The 27,308-nt window shown below is 39.9% G+C and overlaps 1 protein-coding gene across 2 annotated transcripts in view; it reads right to left on the bottom strand.

Annotated features, from left to right (window-relative positions):
• Positions 1–942: 942 nt before the first annotated feature.
• APBA1 (amyloid beta precursor protein binding family A member 1) overlaps positions 943–27,308 on the bottom strand; it is a 92,285-nt gene continuing 65,919 nt past the window's right edge. Inside the window, exons 5-13 of one of the 2 annotated variants that reach the window (XM_072151146.1) lie at positions 25,181–25,326; positions 23,532–23,564; positions 21,605–21,691; positions 20,625–20,810; positions 15,148–15,327; positions 13,479–13,691; positions 12,798–12,917; positions 9,425–9,565; positions 943–5,656 (exon numbers count right to left, since the gene is read on the bottom strand). In XM_072151146.1, coding sequence (XP_072007247.1) covers positions 5,585–5,656; positions 9,425–9,565; positions 12,798–12,917; positions 13,479–13,691; positions 15,148–15,327; positions 20,625–20,810; positions 21,605–21,691; positions 23,532–23,564; positions 25,181–25,326 — 1,178 coding nt within the window. In that variant the 3' untranslated portion in view covers positions 943–5,584. The remainder of the gene's footprint in view (positions 5,657–9,424; positions 9,566–12,797; positions 12,918–13,478; positions 13,692–15,147; positions 15,328–20,624; positions 20,811–21,604; positions 21,692–23,531; positions 23,565–25,180; positions 25,327–27,308) is intronic. The other variant, XM_072151156.1, reaches the window with a different exon arrangement.

Below are 27,308 nucleotides of genomic sequence, written 5' to 3'. Positions count from 1 at the left end.
CATAATGCATAAAAGATATAAACCTCTCTCTTTGCACCAGTTTTCCGCCTGACCTTGAACTCGAAAGAATGTGCAAACTGCTTGCACATGTACTTATAAAGTGTCTGCGCCAGTTTTGTTTCACGGTTCCACCGTGTCCATTAACTAGTAACTGCATTGAGAAGAACCTCAGAAGTAACTGAAGTAACTCAGTAAATCCAGTGAGATTGTAATGAGTTCTGCAAAGTGTGTGGATAGAAGACAGTATAAGGATTATCTTGACAGCTTCCATCACATGGAGGCACATTGAGCATGGAAGAGGTAGTAGAAACCAACAGTGAAATAGTTACATGAATTGTGTAGTCTGTGCTGTGTGTGCACTAAAGGTAAACAACTTTCCTGCTGTGCAGATATTGTTAGAGAACAGAGGCTGGGGGGAGAGGTGCTCCAGAGGAGTATATGACACAATTTTAGGTGCAGACAGAGACAGAGAAAGTTCTGCAGAACCGCAAACTGGAATGAAGAGGCTGGTAGGGAATGGGGAGAGCTTCTACATCACTATTCTTTGCTGGAGACTATTACATCCACAGATCTGTACCACACAGCTTTTCAGCTAGACAGAGAAACGCATGCTGCAGATTCACAAGCTGTTACAATGTGCAGGGAGCACAGGGAGCTTTGGTCTAGTACTTTATCTATATAGTATGCTTGGGACTAGTACTGTATTTAGGTAGTATGTGGTTTGGTTTTGGTATTGTGTCTATTTAGCAACTACAATGCTGTGCTTGAGTATACTAATGATTCAATTGTCTGTCAAGTCTGTAAGGCAATAAAATAACTCAGGTAGCATAAATTTACCTATGTGGAGGCAGGGAGGAAATGTTCTAAGAGTGAAATAGACAAGACCATTCCATAGAAGAAGTTACAATACACAAGGACACAACAGTAATTCTGAACACTATCACTTGTACTCATCATTTTTCTTTATTATTATTATTACTATTGTTGTTGTTGCAAATGTTACAGACATCAGCAAGCGCTCAGTTAAATAAAAGATATATAGCAGAGTAGATACACCACAACAATCAATGCGAATCAATGGAACCGTTACAGCTGCATCACAGATAAAAAGGGGTCAGGGATCTGTGACAAAGCCGTCAGAGGAATTACATTCAGTAGTTGTGCAGTATCAACATTCCTGGCTCACATTGATTCCTTTTATGTTTGCTGTTTACAAAGAACAATATTGTTACAAATACATTACTTTCCCAGCGATTTACAATAATTTCTATTCGACCCTCTTTACAGAACAATAATATAACTGCATATTCTAAGTACTCTGCTAGGTATGTACAAAACGCCTGTTGATGCAGCTGGGATTTTATGAGACAAAAAAAAGAAATGACCAGGATTTCTAAGCTGTTTATACCCAGTCAGAGTCACGTAAACTTAAAACTGCATATGAGTAAAACATTACATAATCGTATAAGGAAGTTTAAGAAATGTGAATAAGACAGCAGTGCACTGGTTGTATAAGAGGCTCATGGTGGACTGTAAAATAGAAACATGAACTATTGCAACTTTATTCGGATGGGCTGCGGTTTGTACAGCACTGTGCTTCCCTGTGAGGATCTTAAGACAGTGACACTTGTGCTCTTCATTGTGACAATGACACAATTAAAAAAAACAGCAAGTTCTTAAAGTGGTATACATTTTATATTGGGCAAGCGATCAGCATTCATGCTTGCAACAAATGTTACAATACACTTTGATGATGGAAGGTAAAATAATCAGTCAGAAGTTCTGCTTCTAGACCTCCATCTATTATAACTTTCCAGGGCAGAAATTAGGCTGAAAACACTTTATTCTGATTTCATTATGAATATTTTACTAACTACATCCCTATTCTCTTCATGTAGCAAATATGTCAGATATTGCACAGAGTTACAACCTTTGAACATAAAAATGAAGTGTGTACAATAAAAATGAGAAATATAGGTAGAAACCATTTTATAACCATGGTAGACTAAAACCCAAAATAACAACCTGGGTAAGTTAAAAAAAAATTCATTTCTGTTACCCTTGAGGCCATACATCACACTTGATAATGCAACAATAGGACAAGACCCCTACTCAGCCATTGTCTCTTGGCACACAATGTAGTAAATTGTCCTATTTCTTGTGTTAAAACATTATGTGCATTAAATATATTATTAAGAAAAGAAAGCATTCTGGATTTCATTTTTTTTGTGTGGATTGGGTTATTATGACAATGGTTTGTCCTGGGCTCTTAATTCAACCCTATTTATATTGCAGTTGACCCCAGGCATTAGAAAGTCTACCTTAAGAGACAGTGGGCCCAGTTTTGGTTGGACCTATCTTTGTTACTATTCCCATAACAATTGAGTTTCATCTTTAGTGCAGTTTTTTGTTGCTCTCTCTTGTTACTTATGAGTAGATAGCCAAGTAGATGTTAACAATTGGAGTGCAGGGAGAGCCTAAATGGCCGTCTGGCAGTTTTATTGGTGACAGGAACTGTGCAGGGAAAGACCCAAATTGTTAATCACCCAGTTAGTAAATGGCTCAATTTCTAACAGTAATTACAAAGGATCTGCACAAAAAGATAAATCAAAATTGTATTAAATTATACATTTCAGGGTAGATGACAAGTCCTCCTAAACAATTAAGGGGGTCTGGAATCCGGCCAGAGGTTACAAAAAGGGTCGTGGAGGTGGATCTTTGCTGCTGTGTAAAATAAAACCCATTTTTGTACAAGCAGAAAACAAACTTGAAATTCATACGTTTGAATTCCTTCCCAGTGGATTGATCCCCTCAATATAACCATTTATATCTGACATGTCAAGTCAAAAGCTATAACCATGAACAGTTTTTTATGTGTTCTTGAAGGAAACTTGTTGGTCTGCTTTAATCAATGGCAGCATCAAACCTTGGTCCTTACTTACTATTAAGAGTAAATTTATCCTTGGCACTGCCTGACAGCTCCAGGTCTCTTAGATTAACATGAACCGTTATTATTTCGGAAAATACCCTAATAAATAAATAAATACATTACCAATTCTATCAATAGCAACACTCCAAAGGAAGCACCAGCTCTCTAAGAAGCTAATAAATGATCTTCACACCTTATTAATAAACCCTGTTATACAGTTGAACACAAATATCTACATCACAATATAAATATTAATTGCATTATATCAACTTGGTCCCCTTTAAGTTAAACCAAACATTTCTTTCAGTTTTAAATATTATATTTTCTCTTCCTATTAACCCACAGTTATGATTAAACAGTATGACTATTTAGTCATATTGCTCCCAGCTGAGGGGACCAATTAGTCATGTAAGTGGGATGAAAATTACTAAGCATCATTTTTATGTAAACTTGTCCTTTTAAAATCAGAAAAACTTCATCCTAATAGTGTTTATTTGTATGCACATAATATTGCATATCGATGACATGTACACAGTCTAATTATTGTGTAAACCAAGTTAGCTGGAAGCAGTCAAATACTATGGGGTCTACAGCCTCACATTCTGCAATGTCAATACAGAGATATTAGCTTAGAGCCAGTGATAATAACTGAGCTTATATAAGCTTCATCATTAGAAACTTGTATAAATATTTGGGGTATAACCCTAGTAATAATTTACTGATTTCTAGACATACAGCCCAATGCTGATTATTGAAGGAAATCTACCACTTAATTTAACTTCTACAAAGCACCACCAGTGCCGGCTCATTCCATTTAAAAATTACTTTATTTTTTATGTAAATTTTGCTGAAGGGCTCTGAGAGGATGTTACCGTTACCCGCTGCCTCCTTCTGTCCTCCCCCTAAATGACATCAATGCTGGCTACATTAGCAGACAACAGGAGGGGGTTAGAGGGAAGAGGCATTGGGCAGGTTTTAAGTGGAGGGGCATAATACCGGAGCCATTCAGTGAAACTGTCATAATGTTAAAAGTGATTTTTAAAAGGAAGACGACAGCTTTTATCTAGGATAATGATATTCCGGCACTGGTTGAGCTTTATGGAGGTTAAATTAAGTAGAAGTTTTCTCAAGTGGAAAATTTTCTTGTGAAACTTGTGAAAAGACGTGCTGGCTCAAAATTAACATGCCACCTATATTCTCAACTCTCAGGCCTAGTAAACAGATCACCCCCATTCTGCCGGAGCCTACATGCCATTAATGCAGCTTGTTATATTAATCTATTAACATTAACAATAGTAAAAGGTAAACAAATCCTAAACATTGTAACAACAGTCTAATTAAGCCTAATTTATTATGTCTGGCACCGCTTCTTAAATAGAGCAAATCACACTTGAAAGGGTAGTTAATCAGCAGCATTTGTAGGGCTTAACTGCACAAAAAAAATGTGTGATGGATGTCCATAACCACACAAAATAATATATATATGGAAACAGTATTCTGTTCAATGTAGACAGAATGTACAACAGATAATCTGATACAGCGGTCTTTGATCAGAATTAGACTAAAATTGCCTGGTTCTGCTTTGGGGTCCTTAAGATTTTGGAAACAATGAACCCTAATAGTTTACCAACATATCCTGTTCCATGAAGATCAATCACTTGGTATCTAGAGTGATAGATGTAAAACCACACAACCATGAGTTCCTAAAGTGTCAACATCTGAAAAAGAAACTATTCTTAATTCTTTATTCTGCAGCCTCCTCAAATGCATCCAACTTTATGTGGAGCCTACATATCCAGCTAAATTACCGTAATCATCCACAGTATGGATACATTATATTGTGCAAATAAGCCATGTTTGTTATTTGGAATTTAACTTCACTATATGTGATAAGCAAACAGAGCCAGGTTCAAACATTTTCATACCTTGTATGAAATAAATGAAGGTAGAATTATATATTGAAGAATAGTAAGTGGTTGTCTATTCATAGAAATATGATTTGATATCTACATCAAGCTACTCATAGAATGCCACCTGTTACTGAATCATATTGCAAGATTCTCCATTGAGTTTCAACAGTGCTTTGATACAGTGAACACCACAGAAGCACACAAAGTATAACTTGTAAATTCGAGGTGACCCAGAGCTTCATGCACAGCCTTCCGAGTTGTAACTAAGATTCAGTCCTGCTACTTTATTATTGTGACACATGCATTAGGGCTATTTTTGTTACGTATGATATTAAGAACTGGCCAATTTCGGATGTTAGAACTACAGGTGCATGAGACAACACGATTATATCAACCAAGTGTGCACAATAAATAGTAGCCCAAAAAGCCTATTAGAACAAACTCCTTATGGACCAGTTACAGGCATGGGACCTTCTGAGGCTCAAGACATTCTATAGCACACAGAAGCTGTAAGGTGTCCTTCTGACATCATAAATTAGCTTAGTCATTAGTGGAGTATGTTTCCTTCAACGTCATGACTTTGTGTAAGATATTCATTTCATGGGCATAGAGAAAATGGGACAAAAAAATAAAAAATAATAATGTTCCCGGAGATGTTACTGTAGACACAAAGGCAGCACTAGGAAAACAACCACAGGTGAGGCCAACTGTCCTCCATGCATGTTGTAAAGCAGCAGAGAGGTCATCAGATGTAAACTGGTTGCTCCTGTGCAGTCAGAAGTCGGTACATGGCTGCTGGCATGGTCTTCATATGTATCTAAGGAGAGAAAGAAAATACAAAATATAGCAGAGAGTTTTGTAAAAGCTTAACTGCAGGATCTCATAAATGTTTTAGAGAGTATATTATATCTATATCTTTCATGATAAAATAATGGCCACCAAATGGAGTTGGTCCATACTTTGCTGAAGTTGCTTCCAGAGTAAAGAACTTGGTAAACAGTGTTGAAATAATAAATAGGAGATTTAATTGTTTCATCATGTGGCAGTTGTTTCCTATCAGTTTTTGTGGCCTATTGGATCCTAATGTCTGTTTGATCTAAATATCCACAACATAATATAAGCTTTTAAGAACAAACAAAAGATGGAATTATTTGTTGGAAATGTGGTATCCTAAAGTTAACCATATATTTCCTATTTGAACTATTTCCTAATTGAACCTTAAAGGACATCTACCACCAGATTAATGGTGGTAGGGTGTCCTAAATAGGCTGCTTGTTATGTCTGCTCCCCCTGCGGAAGGCCGGGGAACTAGAATCCTGCCGGTGAAGCTGTGAGAGCTGTGCTCTCTCCTAGTTCCCCGGCAGTCTGGGGAAGGGTGAGGCGCTTGGGCGCCGTCTGCCTGAGTTCCCCTGGCACCTTTACAAAGTTATTATTTAGGCAATAAAAACGCAGAAATACATGTAAAGCACAGTTCCCCCATCCCCTATACATAACAAGCAGCCTATTTAGGACACGAGCACCAGTTATCTGGTGGTAGATGTCCTTTAAAGAGGACTGTTTAGTCTTCTTAGTAAACAAAAAAATTCTCTTCCTTATAACAATTTTGGAGCTTTCTTAAAGGAAATCTGCCATTTCATGCATTATGAACAAAACATACCTTGAGAATAATGTAGCTACACTGATGCAGAAACATATCTTTTTTAATCCCTGAGTTGAGTGGTTTTGCTGAAAAAACAATTATAAGATTCAGGACCTTGGGAAAGCTGCAGTGCTTTCAGCCTGCAGTTCTTAAACACATTGGATGGAGCTTCCTGAACTGTTCAGACATGACTAAACAACCTGAGCAAGATCACTCTTACACAGCAGCTGGGGGATTGATTACTTCTGCCTGTGTCAGGCACAACACAGTGATTAGATCATTCTCTGAAGCAGTGCATACTTAATGTGAGAGGAGAAGTACCAGAGAGTCACAGAAGTGACATAGCCTAATTATCATAATGTTATAATGTTTTTTTCACAAAAGCCTCTCATCTCAGGGATTAAAACAAGATATGTTTCTGCAACAGTGTAGCGACAGCATTCTCAACGTATGTTTTCTTCATAATGCATGAAATCAAATCATAGATTTCCTTTTAGGATCTTCATTGTGCTGTTTCTCTGGTATACTTAACTCCAGATCCAGAAAGTGCCATGTGCAGGATTTCCAATTTTTTTACTTCCTCTACTTTTTAGTTTTTCTGTTTCCAGAGCTATATGATGTCTGTGGGATAGATTGCATATGGCCGCTTTGTGGTTCATAAGCTCTCTCGTACAGTCTTAATGACAATATGACAGTCAGTAGGGGATTACAATCAACATTGACAACTATCAGTCACTATCACGATGTGTAAGGATGTGCTAAGATCAGTAACTCATTTATTGATATCTCTATATCTGATGGTTTATCACACCATCTCCAAGACTTCTAAGTGTAGTAAGTAAGTAAGCAAAATCTTGTTCTTGAATCTTTTCCTACAGAACCATTTATCAATAACATGCTGCCCGCAGATGACACTGTATTTTCATGGGGATAGGTTGCCTTTAGACATGCTCTGCTTGGGCTTAATGAGGAGAGTGGAATAAGCCAATTTCAAACTCCTTCATCTTCTGCAGTAATAGATAAACTGATCAATCAAATGATTGGGAGGCCACCATATAAATTTGATGCCAAAATAGGGTTCAGATAACTTCAAGGAAACAAGCACTGACAGAACCCCAGTGTAAGCCACCAAGCTCGTTAGTACAGCCCATACCACTTATGTTTGCCTATGTGGTATTATGTTTAGCCCTTTGTGTGGTAATACTGGTTAATCTACTAAGTTTAGTGTATTTGGCTATTAAAAGCATTTACTATCAAATACTGTATATATTCCTGTATAAGCTGTATTCAGCACAAAAAATTAGCTGAAAAATGTCACCTCATTGACCTCAGTCAATAAAAAAAATAAACTTATATACTCACCCTCCGGCGAACTCGATGCTCAGTGCGGCTCCCCGATGTTGGCATGGCTCCTCTTATTTCTTTGGTCTTCTGTAAAAGCCGGCATAGACGCGCCATGTTATCTGCCAGCCGGCGCATACTATGCCGTCATCAGCGGCCGCATCATAGTATGCCCCAGCCAGCAGATAACATGGCCGCGTCTATGCCAGCTGTTACAGAAGACCAAAGAATTAAGAGGAGCCTCAGGGAAGACAGAAGAGGAGCCGCGCCGACATCGGGGAGCCGGGCTGAGCATCGGGCCGCCGGAGGGTGAGTATATAAGTTTATTTTTTTGTAAGTGCTTGGTGGGCTGGCTGTATAATACAGGGGGAAGGCTGGGTGTATACTACAGGGGGCAGGCTGGCTGTATACTACAGGGAGCAGGCTGGCTGTATACTACAGGGATCAGGCTGGCTGTATACTACAGGGATCAGGCTGGCTGTATACTACAGGGAGCAGGCTGGCTGTATACTACAGGGAGCAGGCTGGCTGTATACTACAGGGAGCAGGCTGGCTGTATACTACAGGGAGCAGGCTGGCTGTATACTACAGGGAGCAGGCTGGCTGTATACTACAGGGAGCAGGCTGGCTGTATACTACAGGGGGCAGGCTGGCTGTATACTACAGGGGGCAGGCTGGCTGTATACTACATGGGGCAGGCTGGCTGTATACTACATGGGGCAGGCTGGCTGTATACTACAGGGGGCAGGCTGGCTGTATACTACAAGGGGCAGGCGGGGTGTATACTACAGGGGGCAGGCGGGGTGTATACTACAGGGGTCAGGCTGGCTGTATACTACAGGGGTCAGGCTGGCTGTATACTAAAGGGGGGTGGTTGGCTGTAGACTACAGGGGGCTGGTTGGCTGTAGACTACAGGGGGCTGGCTGGCTGTATTATACAAGGGGCTGGCTGGCTGTATTATACAGGGGGCTGGCTGGCTGTATTATACAGGGGGCTGGCTGGCTGTATACTACAGGGGTAGGCTGGCTGTATTATACAGGGGGCTGGCTGGCTGTATACTACAGGGGTAGGCTGGCTATCTACTACAGGGGGCAGGCTGGTTGTATTCTACAGGGGGCAGGCTGGTTGTATTCTACAGGGGGCAGGCATGTTGAATACAATAGGGAGCTGGCTGTATACTACAGGGGGATTGCTGGCTGTATACTACAGGTGGCAGGCTGGCTGTATACTACAGGGGGCAGCCTGGCTTTATACTACAGGGGGCAGGCTGGCTGTATACTACTGGGAGCTGGCTGGCTATATACTACTGGTGACTTGCTGGCTATATACTGGGGGGGGGGCTGTAACCAATGCATTTACCACCTTCGGCTTATTCTTGAGTCAATAGGTGTTCCAAATCTTTGGTGGTAAAATTAGGGGCCTCGGCTTATACGCAGGTCGGCTTATACCTGAGTATATACAGTAATTATCAGCTAATAATAACTGGGTATAAGTACGTTCATTCTCTGTGTAAGAGTAAATCCTATGAGTGAAATAGCTATAAGATCGAGTAGGCACTCTTAACTACACAATATGAACAATAATAAGGACAGGTCTTTCCTTACCTCACCAACTGCATTGGAGAGAATATGGACTATCTTCTCATGAGGAGTCGCTACAACACTCTGTCCATTAATTTCTATAATACGATGACCCACTCGTACACCACCTCGTTCTGCAATACCTCCTCGCATCAGGCTGCAAATCTGAACAAATGAGAGTGATAATTAAGCACATAGGGATTTGCCAAAACAAGTTTTACTTTGCCTTGCTTATACGTTTAGGTACTCTGACCAAAAGCAGTGTAATTGACAAGTAAACGCTATCATGCCATTTTATTACAGGCTTTTCTTATCCGGCTTTCCCTCTGCATGATAAGTCCTACCTTATTGCTTAGATCAGTACGATCATGAAGATGCCAAAAGTATATAGTTTTGTTAAGGCACACGAACGTGTCCCCGCCATACCATAGCATGGCGGCCACACGTCGGCACCTGGAAGAGGAGGAGCGGTGAGCACCGCTTACCCCGCCCTCTCCGTAGCAATTTATGGTGCATATCTCCCGGCTACGGAACAGTATGGCGACGCACGTGTGCTGCACCATACTCTCCCGTACGGCGCCGTGAGCCCATATATACAGACCTATTTTCTTTAAGAATATAGTATGAAGAAAGATTTTTACATGAATCAAGCTTATGTGGTAGATTTGAGGAGGATGCCTCTTCATTGGCATACTGGAGATGGCCATTTGCCATACTCTGCAATCCTCATCAGCCCACAGAAATAAAAGACCTAGAAGTGTGCCTGTGCGAGTGCCACTTCATTTAGAACAGTAACAATGACCCTTGTCATCATCATTATGGTTCCAGTGGTCCTAGCAATCTACAACTTATCTATCATCCTATGCTTAGAGTGTTATTTTTAAGGCCCAAAAGGGACTCTATTCTATGGTAAGGGGATTATTTTAATATGTGGGCAAATAAAACATATCCTCTAACCTTAAGGCAACTCTTATACTGGTGGCAGGCCACGGAATTTGATTACACTGCTTCTTTTTAGTTAATCTAACTTAAAATAAGTTGTGTAATAGTTAAAGGGGTATTCCAGGAATATGAATCTCTGATACAAAACCCCATAATGCTGTAATTAAATGAATACAACAAAACTCAGTTTAATTTACTCAATAGTTTACTTTTATGATATACAAAATGTTAAAATTAGATGGAATTATCTCCACCCATGGCCACCACATTATACTACATCTCACATCTCACATCTCAGTAACAGCTCCTGCCATTCAGGCTCTGCTCCAAGTGATGATGTAACAGATTGTCCTGCTCTGTTATCATAGTAATGATGTGTAACTACACATTCCCTCACTGATATGTGTCTCACCAGCACACTGACCATACTGGATGCACTGCAAGCAACCAACTGCAGCCCAACATCGTGATGATAACATGAGCTGCCCAGGTTGGTGCAGGACAAGTGATGTGGAGATGTGACCAATGCCCTTCTTTTCTGTGTCTCCTCCACAGGGACAAAATCCCAGAACTGATTAAAGGGCCAGTAGCATTTTAATTCTCCATTATTTAAGCAAAACAAATTACATAAAAGCTTATATTTTAAAGACCCATTTAAATATGACTTATGCATATTCCTGGAACACCCGTTTAAAGTGTCTCAACTACATGGCTCCCAGAGATGTGGACAAGTGTGTTCAGGATCTTTTCTTTGAAAATTTGCTTTTTTCCCTGAAGACCTGTTAAGATAACAGTCACCAGAAAATTGATATTCTCAAACACATGAGTGTCCTGCCTGTGTAATCAACTGTCTGTGCTTCTATTTAAGTTTTAGCTTTTTCTCACCAATGCTGCGGCATAATAGACAGCACTAGCAGCGTGTGAACAAAAGCTAATAATAAACCCAGCAAATTATTCATATCTGCATGAGAATCTTAGTTATAAATACTCAAGGGAAAGCAATGGCGCTGTGAATCCTTCAGTGCTCAATGTTCATTTCAAGCCACAAATTGCAGTTTATGAATATGATGATTATATATGTTTGGAGCACTGATTATCCAGGTAGAAATTACTTTTAAGAATAGTACAGATGTCCAGTTGTGTTTTTAAAATTGGATTTTGATTTTCATAAAGTTGCATTTTGTAGAAAACTGATCTGTACTTTCCCGTTTGGGCACATTCTCAATTTAGACTAAAAAGACATGCATTTGAATCCCTATCCTCTTTTCAACAATAGTGCGGAAATCATGTGTGGGTCAGATATATCACATATGTTTCTAGTCAATTAAGTGACTTGTAATGTAGATTTTCTAGCAGCTCTCACCTTATCTAGAAGCAGTGGTGACCTTGCTGTTGTTACTCACTGCTTTCCCCTATCTCTTCTTAAAACCTCTATGCAAGCTAACACCTCAGTGCACTTCTGTCCATCTCTCCAGCAAGACAGAGCAGAAGCCCACTGTATCTCCTGTGCTGCAGCAGTGAAAAAAAACCTGTGATGACATTATGATGGGGAAGCGGAGAGAATCTTGCTCTGGCTTATGCATTTTTACAAATACAGCTTTTTCTTCACTGTTACAGGAATCTATACTGATCTGCAACAACCAGATCAACAGAGAACCATGGAGAGTAAACTCTGTTTTATTAATTTGTACTCCTGCTCTCTGAAAACAAGAAGTAGGGCACTCAACCATGCCAAATCATGATGTCATCAAGGTCCTTTACAAGTTGAAATAATTTCCAATAGGTCCCTAAAAATATTACTATAAATCCTAAATTTAGTTATCCCTTTAATGAGTAGAGACAATAGGGGTCATTTACTAAGGGCCCGATTCGCGGTTTCCCGACATGTTACCCGAATATTTCCGATTTGCGCCGATTTTCCCTGTATTGCCCGGGATTTTGGCGCTTGCAATCGGCATGCGCGCAACGGAAATGGGGGGGGCGTGGCCGAACGAAAACCCGACGTATTAGGAAAACCCGCAGCATTTAAAAATGGAAAATGTGTCGCTTGGGACGCGCTTACCTTCAGTTGGTCCGGGTCGGGGAATTTCAGGGCATCCGGATGCTTTTCAGCACAGCAGCGCCACCTGGTGGACGACGGAGGAACTACCTTGATGAATCCCAGCCGGACCCGAATCCACCGCAGAGAACGCGCCGCTGGATCGCGAACGGAACGGGTAAGTAAATCTGCCCCAATGAGAAGGTTTATCATTGCTTCTTCGCCATTTTATGGCATAGAAGCACTGAAATAATCATCATTTCTTGTGCACTGCAAGAAATTGCAATTAATGCTGGGACTAAGCCATCTCCACACATGTGGGCCTGGAGAAGGTGTGACGGGGAAGCAGCTGTAGGTGGAGACGGCCAGCATGGGCCGCAGGTTTATATGCAAACCTACAAAGTATGGGTCACTCACAATTCCATTCTGTACACTGAAGCCCAGCTGGTATCTAAGGTCAGGTCTTCGAATTAAGACAGTTGTAACTGGAGGACATCTCACAATATTCAGCTTCACTCTGGACTGGTTCTTTAGGCCCTATGAGAGATACAATATGAAAGTTATGTATGCCTATGTTCATTTAAGCAGATATTGACCCTGTGCAGGGGGATTGTGGTAACTTACCCACCCACGGGTCCTTATAGACTGGTGGTTTAGTGTCACAAATCGCCCTGTACCTCCATGCCCACAATTAAAAAAAAAATCTTTGACACTTTCCACATTTGGGTAAGGTTTGGGATTTTTTTGACAGCAGCAACAGAATGATAACACACAGGGAAATGTGGGACACTAATCAACAAGTCCGTAATATATCAAGTGGGTGGCTGCACTGGTGTACAAGGGGATATAAAAGGGAAATAATCACAATTCCTGGTGGTTCGCAAGGAATGGCGACTATTTCAGGGCTTGTATGCCAAGAGTGCTTTATTATTCTTTTATATATTGGATAACAATCAATATTGTTATGCTGACAAATATAATATATATGCCTTTTATCAAATCATGTAAATATACTGTATGGCCTATAGTAAAAAACCAGCCAAGAATGGACAATAGACAAATTGATTATAGTGAATTCATAGTGAATTAGTATTTTACCTTTATAATGCTCTGACAAGTGGATAGTGGTAAACCAACTAAACTGGTGCCATTAATGGACATGATTTGATCCCCAATATTTAATTTTCCTGATTTCTCAGCCGGCCCTCCATGCATCATATTAGCAATAATAACTGTAGGTAGAATGGAGCCCCAACCAGATTCTACAATCACAACACCAAGGATTTCACCCTTTTGTTTTTCTATAAAAACCTGAAAGACAAAGTGAAATGATGTTGGATTTATACATAAAATATTTAGCATCATAACAGAAAATTATGAACATTTCAGGAGGTTTACTGAGCATTATAAATCACTGGCATATAAATGTTTTTACCGTACTTTATAGGCAACAAACCAAGAAGAAATCAAAAATTTAACACAACTATGCATTCTGTAATGACAGTGGCCTGCTAACTTCATCTAAAAGTCTCATATGAGTTTGACACCATAAGGTACTTTTAAAAAGAGCTGGTACCTAAACTGCAGGATCTTTACCTTATTATATCAAGGCATGAATAAGATTATATATTTTCTGAATCAGATAGCTGAAATGGTGATGGCTAGAAGGTGTATTTCATTATGTAGTGATTAGAACCGCCACAAAAGTGTTCCTACTAGTAAACCAGAAACCAGTTATGGGTGTCAAAGGATATGTATGAACAACAGCGGCTAGCTGCCTCTGTCTGCTGTGATCCTACAGAGATGCTGATGCAGCGACCTCAGAATATTAATGATGGCTATAACAGAAAGCAGTAACAGTTCATCAGAGCTTGTTATACACCTCATATGGGCACATGAACTGCAGAGCTTCATCATTAAGCAATAAAAAAGGCATTTAGTGATGAAGGATGTTTTACATTTGATTATATTGTCAGCTCCGGGGATTGGGGTTACATACCTAGGGAACATATGGAACCAGGATAGGCTATGGGAGAAAGCCAAACTAGTAGAGAAGAAATGGTACTCTGGAAAACCTCTGCTGGCAGCAGGACTTTGGCAAATCAGGAGGCCATGCACATATTACTGTATGCAGACTCCTCTGTAAACACCACTCCCATATCACTGGTTGGATGGGTGTTTGGGGATGTCCTTGGCATGCTCCTCTTACACTTGACATGGGAGTAGTGTTTACAGAGGGGCATTCATATAGTAATGAATACACAGCCCCCGTGGGAGTGACTGAAAAGGGAGTGGTGGTGTGGGGAGCATTTGCTATAATTTGCAACAAGATCCTGGAGCAAATGAAAACAGAATTCTTGGCCAGGCGGGTCCAGGGGTAGAATTCTTCTTTGCCTCATGCACCAGATTTGGAACCTCTTATTATATGCAGCTCGTTGTGCATCAGCAGGCTGAATGTCAAGACTGGTACACGATGAGCCAGCACACGATGCATCTGAAATAGGACCAGACTATAGCAAACATTTGCAAATACAAAGGTCCGCGCTCCAGCCAGCCCCACTCCCCGTATGCCCCCTTGGTGTGAAGGCATAGGCAGAAAAGGAAAACTGGTGTACAAGCCATAATAAATGCCCCATTGCCATAATGTGTAAGCATTGTTTTGGTATCAAGACGGGGATCTACACAACATGAGGCAGATTATAAATGCCTGACTTGTTTCCAGTTTTACATGGGGTAAGCACAGCATGCAGTAGATCAGAATACCTACATCTTTGCAGTTCTCAGACTTGGAGAAGTGGATGAGGTCATCATTATACATATCCTGGGTATTGAGCAAATCGCTGTATTCCTTCTGGCTCAGATCTTCTGGGTTGATGCCATTAGCTCTCAGGAATTCCTGGTAAGCAACGCTAAAGGCCTGACCTATAGACTGAGCAATAAGCTGGGCCTGCACATAAAGAGCATAGAAAAGAATTAAAATACAGAAACGTGGTGTTCATCCCATGTGTGTACAATTCAGGTCATGTCCCCTTTATTCACAATAAAACATATGTGGAAGTCCATGCTGAGAAATAAGGAGATCAGTAGGAGAGAAATCCACAGTGGTTAATTTAATATGGCTTACCGACCAGTTTCTTATTTACACAACGGCAATCTGGAACTTCCACCTCATTTATTATTGCCAAGCGCCAAAAATAGTTATACTATTTTTTTGGCGCTCATATAGTACATCTGTGTACCAAGTACAATACGTCTGTGTGCCACAATCTATTACAGTGTAGAAGCCAACAGTTAGTCGGAAATACCACTATTGTGTCCTACGACACGGGAAATAAATTCTGCCCAGTGTTTTTAACACGTTATCTTATTATTAATAAGGAATCAATTAAGGTACCGTTTTAGAATCAACATATAGTAGTAAATTGGTTTCCAGGATATAAGATTGATGGTCTATCCTTAGAAGCCATCAATGTATGCACAGCAGCATGAATATGTTGTGCATCAGCTAATGCTCAACCCCATTTACTTTACTGAGCTGTTATACCAAACCTTTAGGTTGCTCTAGGTTCTCAAATTCCCTTTCATGTCCGGCTCACTCTGCCTGTCTGGTAAATAATGTGCATGTATGCTCAAAACCATCACAGCGCATGTGCACAGAGGTCATGGGAAAGGAGGGATGGAGAAGAAGTAGCAAACACTCTCCTCTTCTCTTAATGAAGGTATGTTTGGCCCCACAATTAAGGGCTTCATATGGAGTTTTATGAAGTGGTTTATAAGATGTGGAGAGGGTTGATTGATATATATGTACTAGTTTTGATAAAACTCCACCAATTATTCTTACTAGTGAAGTTTATTTATCATTATGGCATAAAAACTCAAAATAAAACAAAACCGTCATAAGAATTAAGCATTTGGTAACACAATATAATTGGATATGTGTATATTGTATGTTTAAAGGAAAATACTAAATATGAGATAGGACTGAAGAATTGCTATGAAGAGATTCCGCTATGTGTATAAGCTGGGCACAATTCCTCTCTTCTATGCACCTAATTAGCATCCATCTTTACAAACTGCCGCAAACAGTCTGCAGGCAAGGACACAGTCAGCGACCAAGTATGACCTGCTGGCAAGGTCAGCCAACTCCTATCTATTTGGGCATTTTCTGCCCCGTTCTAATTACAGCTGTGTCCCTGCTCGGTGCTCGTGCTGGGCTGTCACGTTGGCTGAACACTGGCAAAAAAGCATCAGCACAGGAAATAGCAGCAGCTAGCAAAGAGCCTGCACTAAGGACATTCCCCAGTGGTGAAGAGGTAAAGATAATACAATTACATTCTATTTATGTAGCAGCATAATATTTAGAATAGCCAAGCTAATAGAAACTGACATCTATGTCATTAATTTCCACAGGAATGGAAATTTTCAGGGCTCTATATTCCACAGTGATCGAGGACAAAATTAAACCCACATAAATATGAAAGATGATTACTAATTATAACCAGCCTAGCAATAAATGAAAGTACGGAATATTTATACAGGCGGTCCCCTACTTAAAGACACCCGACTTACAGACAACTCATAGTTACAGACGGACCCCTCTGCCCACTGTGACCTCTGGTGAAGCTCTCTGGATGCTTTAAAATAGTCCCAGATTGCAATAATCAGCTTAAAATTGTCTGCAATGAAGCTTTATTGATAATTCTTGGTCCTATTACAGCAAAAAAATTTGAAACTCCAATTGTCACTGGGGCAAAAAAAAAAAATTGTCGGGAACTACAATGATAAAATATACAGTTTCGACTTACATACAAATTCAACTTAAGAACAAACCTACAGTCCCTATCTTGTATGTAACCCGGGGACTGCCTGTAGATGTACACCTTATAGAGATTCTGAAAGTTACATTACACTCTACTAACAACCAGGTCTATCTGCTGATTTATCTGCTTCTCAGAGCTTAATATCTCATTCTAATTGGGTTTGCTTCTCTCTAAGGTCTATAATTATTTTGTGGAGCATATAGGCACACATTGCTCATGTAGGGGCATATTTGTAAAAGATTGGGGGATAAATTCTGCACTAGTTATCTGCAGTAATTAACATACTAATAGCCACTGGGGATTCTGCTGTGGTTAACCTACATTGTCCCTAATGTCCCTGGCTTAAAGGAGAATTCTCTCCAAAACTTAAATGACTGACAACATCCAATGACATAGTTATGAACTATGAAGTCATATGCATGTGTCTTACTGATGGTTCCAAAGACAGGGCTCAACCATAAGGCCAACTGCAAACGAACATTATTTTGCAGAGCCGGCTAGCCAGTGTTTCAACAACGTTCAACATTGTTCTTTATGGGCTCATACACATAGCAGTAGTTTACACAACCGTGCATGCTGCGATTGCCCAAGCTGCAAATTATAGACCAGTGATGGCAAACCTCTTTGAGGGCAAATGTCCAAACTCCAAAAAAAACCTACTAATTTATTGCAAATATGGCAATTGAAGCAATAACTTATTGCTCCCTGCTTGGTCACAGCTCTTGTATTGGCGTCCTGAGGATAGGAATACAGTAGAAAAGTAAAAAGTATGAGGAGAAATTCAGATTATTTTTGTAGCCAGCCTCCAGGGCCCCCTGAAGAGGAAGAATTGCAAAACTTAGTGCAGGAGCACAAAATAAAATTTAACCCTGTCCACACCTCCAACAATGGCAGCCAAGGATGTGTTGCTTTAAAAGCACTGAGCTGTGTGGTTTGGGACTGCAAGCAGAGACCGTTAGTCTGGTCTTGAAAACTATATGCTGGGGTAATGGCCTGGGTGCCAACAGAGATGGCTCTGAGTGCCACTTCTGGCACCCGTTCCATAGGTTCGCCACCACTGTTATAGACCATTCCAATTTCTACTGTCATTGGCTTGTGAGTGGACTTCAAGCCCATTGTTTGTGGTCTGGGAGCACACAATGGTTGAGATTTATTAATCTACGACAGAATCCTGTAGTAATTCACACTAAAAAAAACTGTCTGCACAACATTTATAAAGGGTTTTAAAGAGAACCCGTCATGCAAAATAACCCCCCTAATCTAAATAGATTTTCATAAACTGCCATTAGAAAGCATTGCCTCTATCCCGTACACAAAACAAGTGAAAACATTTCCACTATATCTTATATGTGTGTAGTCACCATTCCTGTTTCTGGCTATCAATAACGGATATTGTAACAAATTGCTGACATGTGAAGACCTTATTTGTGTGAAGAGGTGTGAGTTCAAAAACCTGTGTTTCTGCAGTCAAAACAGTCATATGATTGCCCCAAGATGTCAGCTGTATTGTAAGGTATAGGTCACATACTTGGTGCGCTTAAAACCACAATGGAGAAAAGGTGTGAATTCAGTTTCTCAGGTGAAAATGTTGATTAAATATGCTTTAAGTGATGAAAATGTGACTGCATCAAAAATGCATATGTTTTCCTACAGCTTTAACCTACAATGTAAATGCAAATAGTTATAAAGGGGGGTCAACTGAATGGAAACATTGCAATGGACTACAGCTCACCTCCCAAGTTTCACTTTTTCTGGACATAGCAGTCTGTTTGGGCGCCTAAAGTATAATCCAAAAAATAATTTGAAAAATCCAGCTTCCAAATGTGGCATAAAGGGGTCTACCGTATATACTCGTGTATTAGCCGTGTTTTTCAGCACAAAAAATGTGCTGAAAAACCTCACCTAGGCCTATACACGAGTCAATTTTTAAAAAACGTACATACTCACCCTCTGGCATCCGATGCTCCACGCGGCTCCCGATCCTCGCCGCGGCTCCCGGCGGCTCCTCTTCTATCTTCTCTGTGCTGTAGTCGCCGGCAGAGATGTCTATGATGCGTCGGTGTCGCCGCTGATGACGTCATAGTGTGTGTTGGCCGGCAGATCGCGTGGACGCATCTCTGCGGTTACTGCAGCACAGAGAAGATAGAAGAGGAGCCGCCGGGAGCTGCGCTGAGGATCAGGAGCCTTGTGGAGCATCGGGGCATTGGAGGGTGAGTATGTAAGTTTATTCTTTATGTGTTGGGCGGGCTGGCTGTATACTACATGGGGCTGGCAGGCTGTATACTACATGGGGCTGGCAGGCTGTATGCTACATGGGGCTGGCAGGCTGTATGCTACGTGGGGGCTGGCAGGCTGTATGCTACGTGGGGGCTGGCTGTATACTACATGTGGGCTGGCAGGCTATATACTACATGGGGGCTGGCATGTTGTATACTACAGGGGGGCTGGCTCTATACTACTGGGGGCTGGCTGGCTCTATACTACCGGGGGCTGGCTGGCTCTATACTACCGGGGGCTGGCTGGCTCTATACTACCGGGGGCTGGCTGGCTATATACTACCGGGGGCTGGCTGGCCATATACTACTGATGGCTAGCTTGCTATGTACTACAGGGGGCTGGCTGGCTATATACTGGAGGCTGTGACCAATGCATTTCCCACCATCGGCTTATATTCGAGTCAATAGGTTTTCCCAGTTTTTGGTGGTTAAATTAGGGGTCTTGGCTTATACTTGGGTCGGCTTATACTGGAGTAAATACGGGAGTTTAAAATCCACTTTATTAGGAAAAGAAATTTAAAAACATGGATGGACATCATTAATACACAAGTCTGTCGCATTTCGAATCACTAGGGTCCTTAATGATAGCCATAGTCCGAAACGTGTCAGACTTATGTATTAGCGACGTCTATCCACGTTTTTTTCCTAATAAAGTGAATGCTAAACTAAACACATATCTTCCAAGCTTGCGTGCTGGGTTTTTCAAATTATTTTTTGAATGGAAACAAGCCTAGTATCTACAAAAATGTTCTGTATAGGTAAATGTCACCCAAGTAGATGTGTAAATAAACAGTTAATACATGTTAATAGAGATAATGTATGTTGGATCACAGGGAAGCCCACAAATTTCCTACCAAAGGCAAAGTGCAATATTATTATCATATGTATAATAAGTGTATAGAACATGGTCATGGGCACACACACGTATGAACACATACCAACAGCCCATGACAAACCAAAACTTCACATATGTTATTAATATAAAAATGTGGAAAAAATAGAGATATGATTTTGGCTGCTAATTGGTAGTGCTTTGGTAATTTAGTATAAAATGTTCTAATAAGTGTATAATTCACTTCTTATACATTGTTAGTCCAAGAAATGCTAACTATTAAATGTAAGGAGTATACAGGTCACATGCAACTTACGTCCTCAGACTCAAAGACATGGCAGATCATCTTGTATTGTCTTTTTCCATCTTGGGATGGGTGAGAGGCCTCCACATTATCCTGAGAATTGCTCCTTGGCATTCGCCTGCGTGCCATAAGGACCACAATATTCCCAATGTCAGCAATGTATGAAATAGTCCTCAAAGGGTGATCCATCATTGTCTCCTACAGGGTATAAACAGGAAAGTTTTCAGATGAGTCCTACTAGGAAATAGCCTCTTCCTAATTAGACTACTAATGCACACAGAGTCAGAACTGTGCTACACAACAGCTTACATTCTTGTCTCAATGTCAAAGATGACAATCAACCAGCTACAAGGCATAAAAAGACCCAGTTTTCATCAGCAAGAACATTGCCTTATACTTTTCTGAGGAGTTAACAGAGCGTAAATCCAAGCCTGGCCTCAAGAATCAATAATGAGAAGCGATTGCCAAGCATCCAATGGATAGAATAGTGTAAATTTAGTGTAAATAATATACTATCTCATCAGAAGAAATACAAAATACATAATAGAATACTAAAATGTATTTTGATAAAATAAAACAGATGAGATTTATATTCCTCCAATGTAGATACATCCATGCTGGTAACTCTGCACATGAAACTAATTGTAGCTAGTACTAGTAGCCACCTCTCCATGGACTGCTATTGTACTCTGTATTCCCATACCTCTTTAATCAATTCTAGCAAAATAGTATAGAATAGTATAGGGGAGAAATGCGCCTTATAAACGGAAAAGAGACAGTACCTTCTTCTACAACATGTATGTCCCCTTGCATCAGGAATGAAAAATCATCTTTTATTTTTTTGTAGGATGCAGTCAGACAGTCAGGTGCCTCCTGCAATCAGTTTGCTCTGCCCACTCCATGAATCTGGCCCAGCCCTGCCTCCTAGATCTCCAGATGGAGAGAGAATGGTATCACAACTTGAGCCTAACAGGGGTAATTAGCTTCATTACCTGTGTATCTGCATTCAATACTTTTATTCTTTGAGTAGAAATAAACAAGTCCACTTCAGTCATTGGCTGTGCTTCCCCTTCTGCAGCCTGCAAAAATGGCAAGATAAGACATATTACTTGCAAATTTACATATGTTGTATACAGGAGGTGGAACTGAACACAAGATACGAAATCAGAACGATAGATTCAAATAAATCATATGTGTATCATACTTTAGCAATCTCTTGGGTATTTGTCATATTTTTACTACTATTACTATGTTTGGTTTTTTAAAGGGAACCTGTCAGCAGGGTGCTATTTTTTATCAGGACACAGGTTGCCATAGACAAAGTACTGTATATACCAAATATATATTTTTTAATTCTGTGTTATATTGTGTTTGAAATAAACAAATGCTTCAGCTTGAGATCCAGATAAGAAAATTTGAAATGATAACTTCTGTCTGCTCTGTAAAATATTCACTGCTCTGCTCGTCACTCTTTTCCCCCTGATGATGTGTCAGCTCGCTGCAGACACTCTCTCCCTCCGGCATCTCTGTGCAAGGAGAGGATGTGGGAAGTGCAGGAGCCAGCAGAGCAGTGAATATATTAAAGCACAGACAGAAGTTGTCATTTGAAATTTCCCTCTCTGGAACTCAGGCTGAAGCATCTGGCAGTGAACCAGGTAAAGTTTAACATACTTTGTTTCAAACACCATATAACGCAGACATTTTTTTAAACCATACTTGCCATTATTTGGATTCCCTTTAACTGAACTTCTCAAGCTATAATAGCACTTTCAGAGAAGGGTCTATCTAAGGATGGCATATTATACTTACTGATTATTTATTCTATGTTGTGTTCTTTTCTAAAACTGGAGGAGTCTTATTTTGCGCTGGCATATAAGGGAAATCTCTGCCACTCCTATGCTACCGGATACATAAAGAGGCTTATGCCTCCAAATGTATCCGGATGGGCGGCCGCAAAGCCTATATTTTTATGCCTGGTCCTATCTGTTGTAGAAACATGCACAGCAAAGAACTTCCAGCTAATATACATATTTTTAAAACTTCCTTTTTGGACTTTATAAAGATAAATATGCATTCAGAATCACGTTGCCATGATTCCCCCATAAGTGACGCTGATTTATCAACTCACACTTTTTAATTTTCTTTAAAAGCCATGATGGTTTGATAAATGTATTTAAAAAATTTACTTTTATCTTGCTTTGGCCATTCTGTATCAGATCTGTGTTGGATAATTGTGCTGGTTGCCATTAACAGCTTTCTTGACAATGTATAAATTAATCTGAAACATCATCCTAGGGAGGAGATTAGATTTTTTCCTAGACTAAAAGTACAGTATGTAGTATGTAAAGCAATCATCCCAAAAAGCAAATCAGTACAGAATGCTCAATGCAGACATTAAGCCAGCAGCACATCCTGGGAAGTGTGAGATCCAATCTAAAATCAGCATAATTTATTCTAGACACAACTCTGGACAAACATGGAATATGGGACATGCTGTGAGTAAGACCAGTATAAATTTAGGAAAGCACTGCCATTCATATGTAGATTCACAGTCACAGGGAGTGCTTGTGAAAAATTTGGTGACATTATGTTGCAGATTCCTTTAGGGGACATACACATACGCACATACACTCACAGCTTTATATATTAGATATACAGAAGTATGTGTCCTGATACAGGATACAGCATACAGGAATCCTAAATTTAGCAAAAAAAATCAAGGTGTTCAATGTATGGCCATAACAGATGTGAATGACTTAATGGGCAGTGGTTAATGGTTATACTGTATGTAGACTGAAGTCAAAGGATAGCTTTTACAGAAAAGATGACATATCAAGATAAGAAAATGCAAAATAAAACGTAAAATAATAAAAAATAAAATAGCAAGCATAACAACATAGTGATGAGATTGTACTGCACCTTCTTCCTGCTTTTGGCTAATTTCTGGGCCATCTGCTTAGCATGAAATAAACAGAGACAGGAATATGGTTAGAGAATAAGTTACAGATACTAATTCTAATCAGGGGAATATAGGGGGCAGCTACTGACAATGTAAGACAGAACTTGATAGACTACCATTATCAGTTACAGTGCATTTGGAATGACAAATATGGTTAAGCACTGATTTATTACATACTCCATAGTTGTGTTGTTCCTTTTTTAAATCTATTCCGGCATGTATTATGTGTAATACATAAAACAAAAAATGGCTAAATAACCTCAGAAACCACAGGAAAAAAAGGAAATTGGCCTGTATGGAACATGAACTTAACGGTAATGGAAATAACTCATATTGATATATGGATGTAGCATTGTAAAAATGATGAAGATGCAGGGTATGTAAACCTTCATCCCTGTACAGTGGGCAATACAGATAGAAACATAGCAGTTTTCTTAAAGAATTGTCTCATCACAGACATAGGTTGCATTTCATTAGAAAATATATAAGAGTTATCCATTGTTATGCCTTTTACACACCAGAGCAAATTGCGGGTCATAAAATCTGAACCCCAATGATAGGTCCTTTTAATATTCTACTATTGTCTGTGAAGAAAGAACCCTTTAAAAGAAACCTACAATCAAAATCAAGCATGATAAACCAAGGACACTTACTCATAGATCCAGACGTCATGGGGGTTATTTATCATATAATCGTATGATTAGCCGAGCATCCAGCACAGCAGGATACAACAAGAGACTCCAGCCACTTGCTGTATCTGGCGGGGGCCTGCACAGAGTTTATTTCTACCCCAGGCCCTACCTGGCGTAGAAATAAATGCAGCCTGTGACTTTTCACGTATGAAAAGTACGTTTTGTCACCGGCTGCACGGATACAGGAACACCCTGCGCCAACCCACTACTGGCGGGCCGCTCCCGCCTCCACCCTTCACACCCCCCTTTCGGAAAGGGGAAAAGAATCGCAAGTGCTAGCAATAAGTGCCACATAAGCCCTGGTAGATACCCCCCCCCCCCATATCTCTGGTAATCTTCTTATATTTGTTATCCATGGCCTCTTTCTTTCTAAAATCAACTTTTAAAATGATGCTAAGGAGCCTTAGGGACTACCCTACCCCCTCTGTGAATTGGCTCAATGACTGTTATACTGTCTCCCCCCCCCCCCCGCTCCACCAGCACTGATAATACAAAAGGAAGGGCTCACTGCACAAGTAGTGAGGGAGCAGGGGAAAGGGATGCAGTCTGTAAAGCCAGATCAGAGATGGGCTAGGGTAGTCCTTCAGACTCATTAGCATAATTTTAAAAGCTGATTTAGAAGGAACAAGGCTATGAATAACAAATATAGGAATATTACAACAGTCACAATGTCTGGATCAGAGTAAGTGCCCCTGGTTTATCATGATGGATTTTAATGTTAGATTTCCTTTAATATTTTACAAAGAATGAGAGAACCATAGTCAATTACATATTAATAAACTGAATGCAACTTTTTCAAAAAGTTCCAACTGATTTGTGTTACTTTTACGTCTACTAACAAGACTGTGGAAAGATGGGTAAATATCATGGGCTGATCACAGTATAATCTCTATATACAAAAAAGTTTAGCCCCTTACCTTAATCCGACTAACTGCTTCTTGTGCTTGCATCATGCGCACATTCTTAGATGGCGTTTTGTCAGACAGTAGCTGAGTGGAGCCAAGGTAATTGGCAGCAAATATTATGCCATCAATTAAATCTTCTGGATCACAAGGCCCAGGAACTGGAAGAAAATGTATATATATATATAAAAACACACACACACACACATATATATATTTACATTAAATATAAACTAACTATTTTAGCAAGCAAAGGATATGTATTTTATAGACAATTTTAGTCCACAAACTGCCACCAACTTCATACCCAGGATGGGGACAGGACCATATTGACTTGCTTCTACATTCTTATAGAATCATCAATACACAGAAAAAGAACTTTCAATGCTGTATCCAAAATGACTTGAGTCATAGGGTAAAGAAGAGTCACGCAGAGGTGTCCCTCCTGTCTTCAGGAATAGAGAGCCTTCATAAGAGGCATTCAAAAGCTCCCAAACTGTACTAATGTAAGGAACATCAATAATACCAGGAAAGGTTATCCCAGAATGGGTCTTTTCTGTCTCCTCTTTACTGGGCATTGGCAGCATTCAAAGTTCTTTTTTTAGCATATTTCAGAACCAAAATATACAAGAGCACCATTGAGAACTTGTGCCGTAGATTATATGTTACTGTTGGTCTGTGGGCATAAATCCTCACAATAGTTTCCATTTAATAAACAAAAAAGCCATTGTACAGTGACTTACATATGCTAAATAAATGTTTATTTCTTTCATGATACCATGCCACAAATGTTAAACTAAAGGTTTATTTTTTAATGTCAATAATTAAGAGATATAAAGTTTTTCTATCGGGTTTGAATATCCAGCACCATTACAACACTACTGTGATACATCATCTGTTGCAAAGGCAGAATACAAGCTGGTTCCCTTATTAAATTGTATACAGCAGAACGACAGAGCCACATACGGTCCATGGACATGCAATGTCATATAGGTGCATGGCCAGGGGCGTGTGAAATATCGAGTTGTGCACCTTTGTGACATCACATGATCATAGACAGATTTCTATCCACCAAAGTAAATAATTAAGCTTCTTATTGAATGACAGCAAACAGAGATCTAGAAAAAAGTGAAAAATTGAAACAGAAAGTATCTTGCAAATTTGTATAACTTTTCATCATACAACCAACAAGAGCTAGACAACCCCTTTAAGCTCTACATTAATGGGAGACCTAAAAAGTTGTTTGTATTACATAGTATGTGTGATATAAAGATAACTACTTAGTAAAAGCAAAAAGCACCACACTATAATAAGAATTATTAAAAACGATCTACAGCTACCTCTTAATACATACTTCAGCTAGATACAGGAGCCCTGCTGATTTTAAAAATGCCTTTGTCAGAATTCTAAATCATTTCAGTACTTTATTTTTTTTAAAATTCACATTACCTGGCTCCCTGCCAGTGGTGTGTGCTGAGTCAGCTGCAGCAGCATATGTCTCACTCGTTCTGCTTTTGCATTCTTACATCCCCCCATTATTCATCCAGGATGATGTGGGGGAAAGGAATGCATGAGGCGTTGCTGCATCTGCCCCCTTCCCTCTTTCTGGAACCACATTCTGCAGCCAGGTAATGTGAACTAAAGTTTTATAAAGTAGAGGCAGTATACAGAATGTAGATAAAGGCATTTTCAAAATCAACATTGCATAGGCTATTGAAACCTGTCACCAGCTAAAAATGATTTTCCTGGTTTTAGGTTTGCTTTAATTTTTAAGGTAGGAACATCTCTTGTAAAGTCAGCTATTTTGCTTATACCATCTATCTTTACTCACTTAATATGAAAAAGTCTACAACATAGAAAAGGTGACCAGATTCTTCACAAATATCAATTCAATTATTCTCAGGGTCACACACCTTTAATACAATTTTAAAAAGCTTGCAGCACAATGGAACAGAAAACAAGTTCAGCAGAATGTCATCAGTGAAGTGGACCAGGGGTCAGTGTTCCTTGCTCTTCCTATTAAAATGGGAACCCTGCTGAAAAACTGTATTCCTCTAGTAAAACAGGAATTGGCAAGCCTGTGGTGATAAATACTCGTCAAGTTGGAGGGAATAGCATCCCCTGGAAATAACGGTAATTATGT

This window comes from Engystomops pustulosus, chromosome 1, assembly GCF_040894005.1.
Source record: "Engystomops pustulosus chromosome 1, aEngPut4.maternal, whole genome shotgun sequence".
NCBI lineage: Eukaryota > Metazoa > Chordata > Amphibia > Anura > Leptodactylidae > Engystomops > Engystomops pustulosus.
The sequence above is the reverse complement of the archived record's forward strand: the minus strand, read 5'-3'. Positions and strand labels throughout refer to the sequence as shown.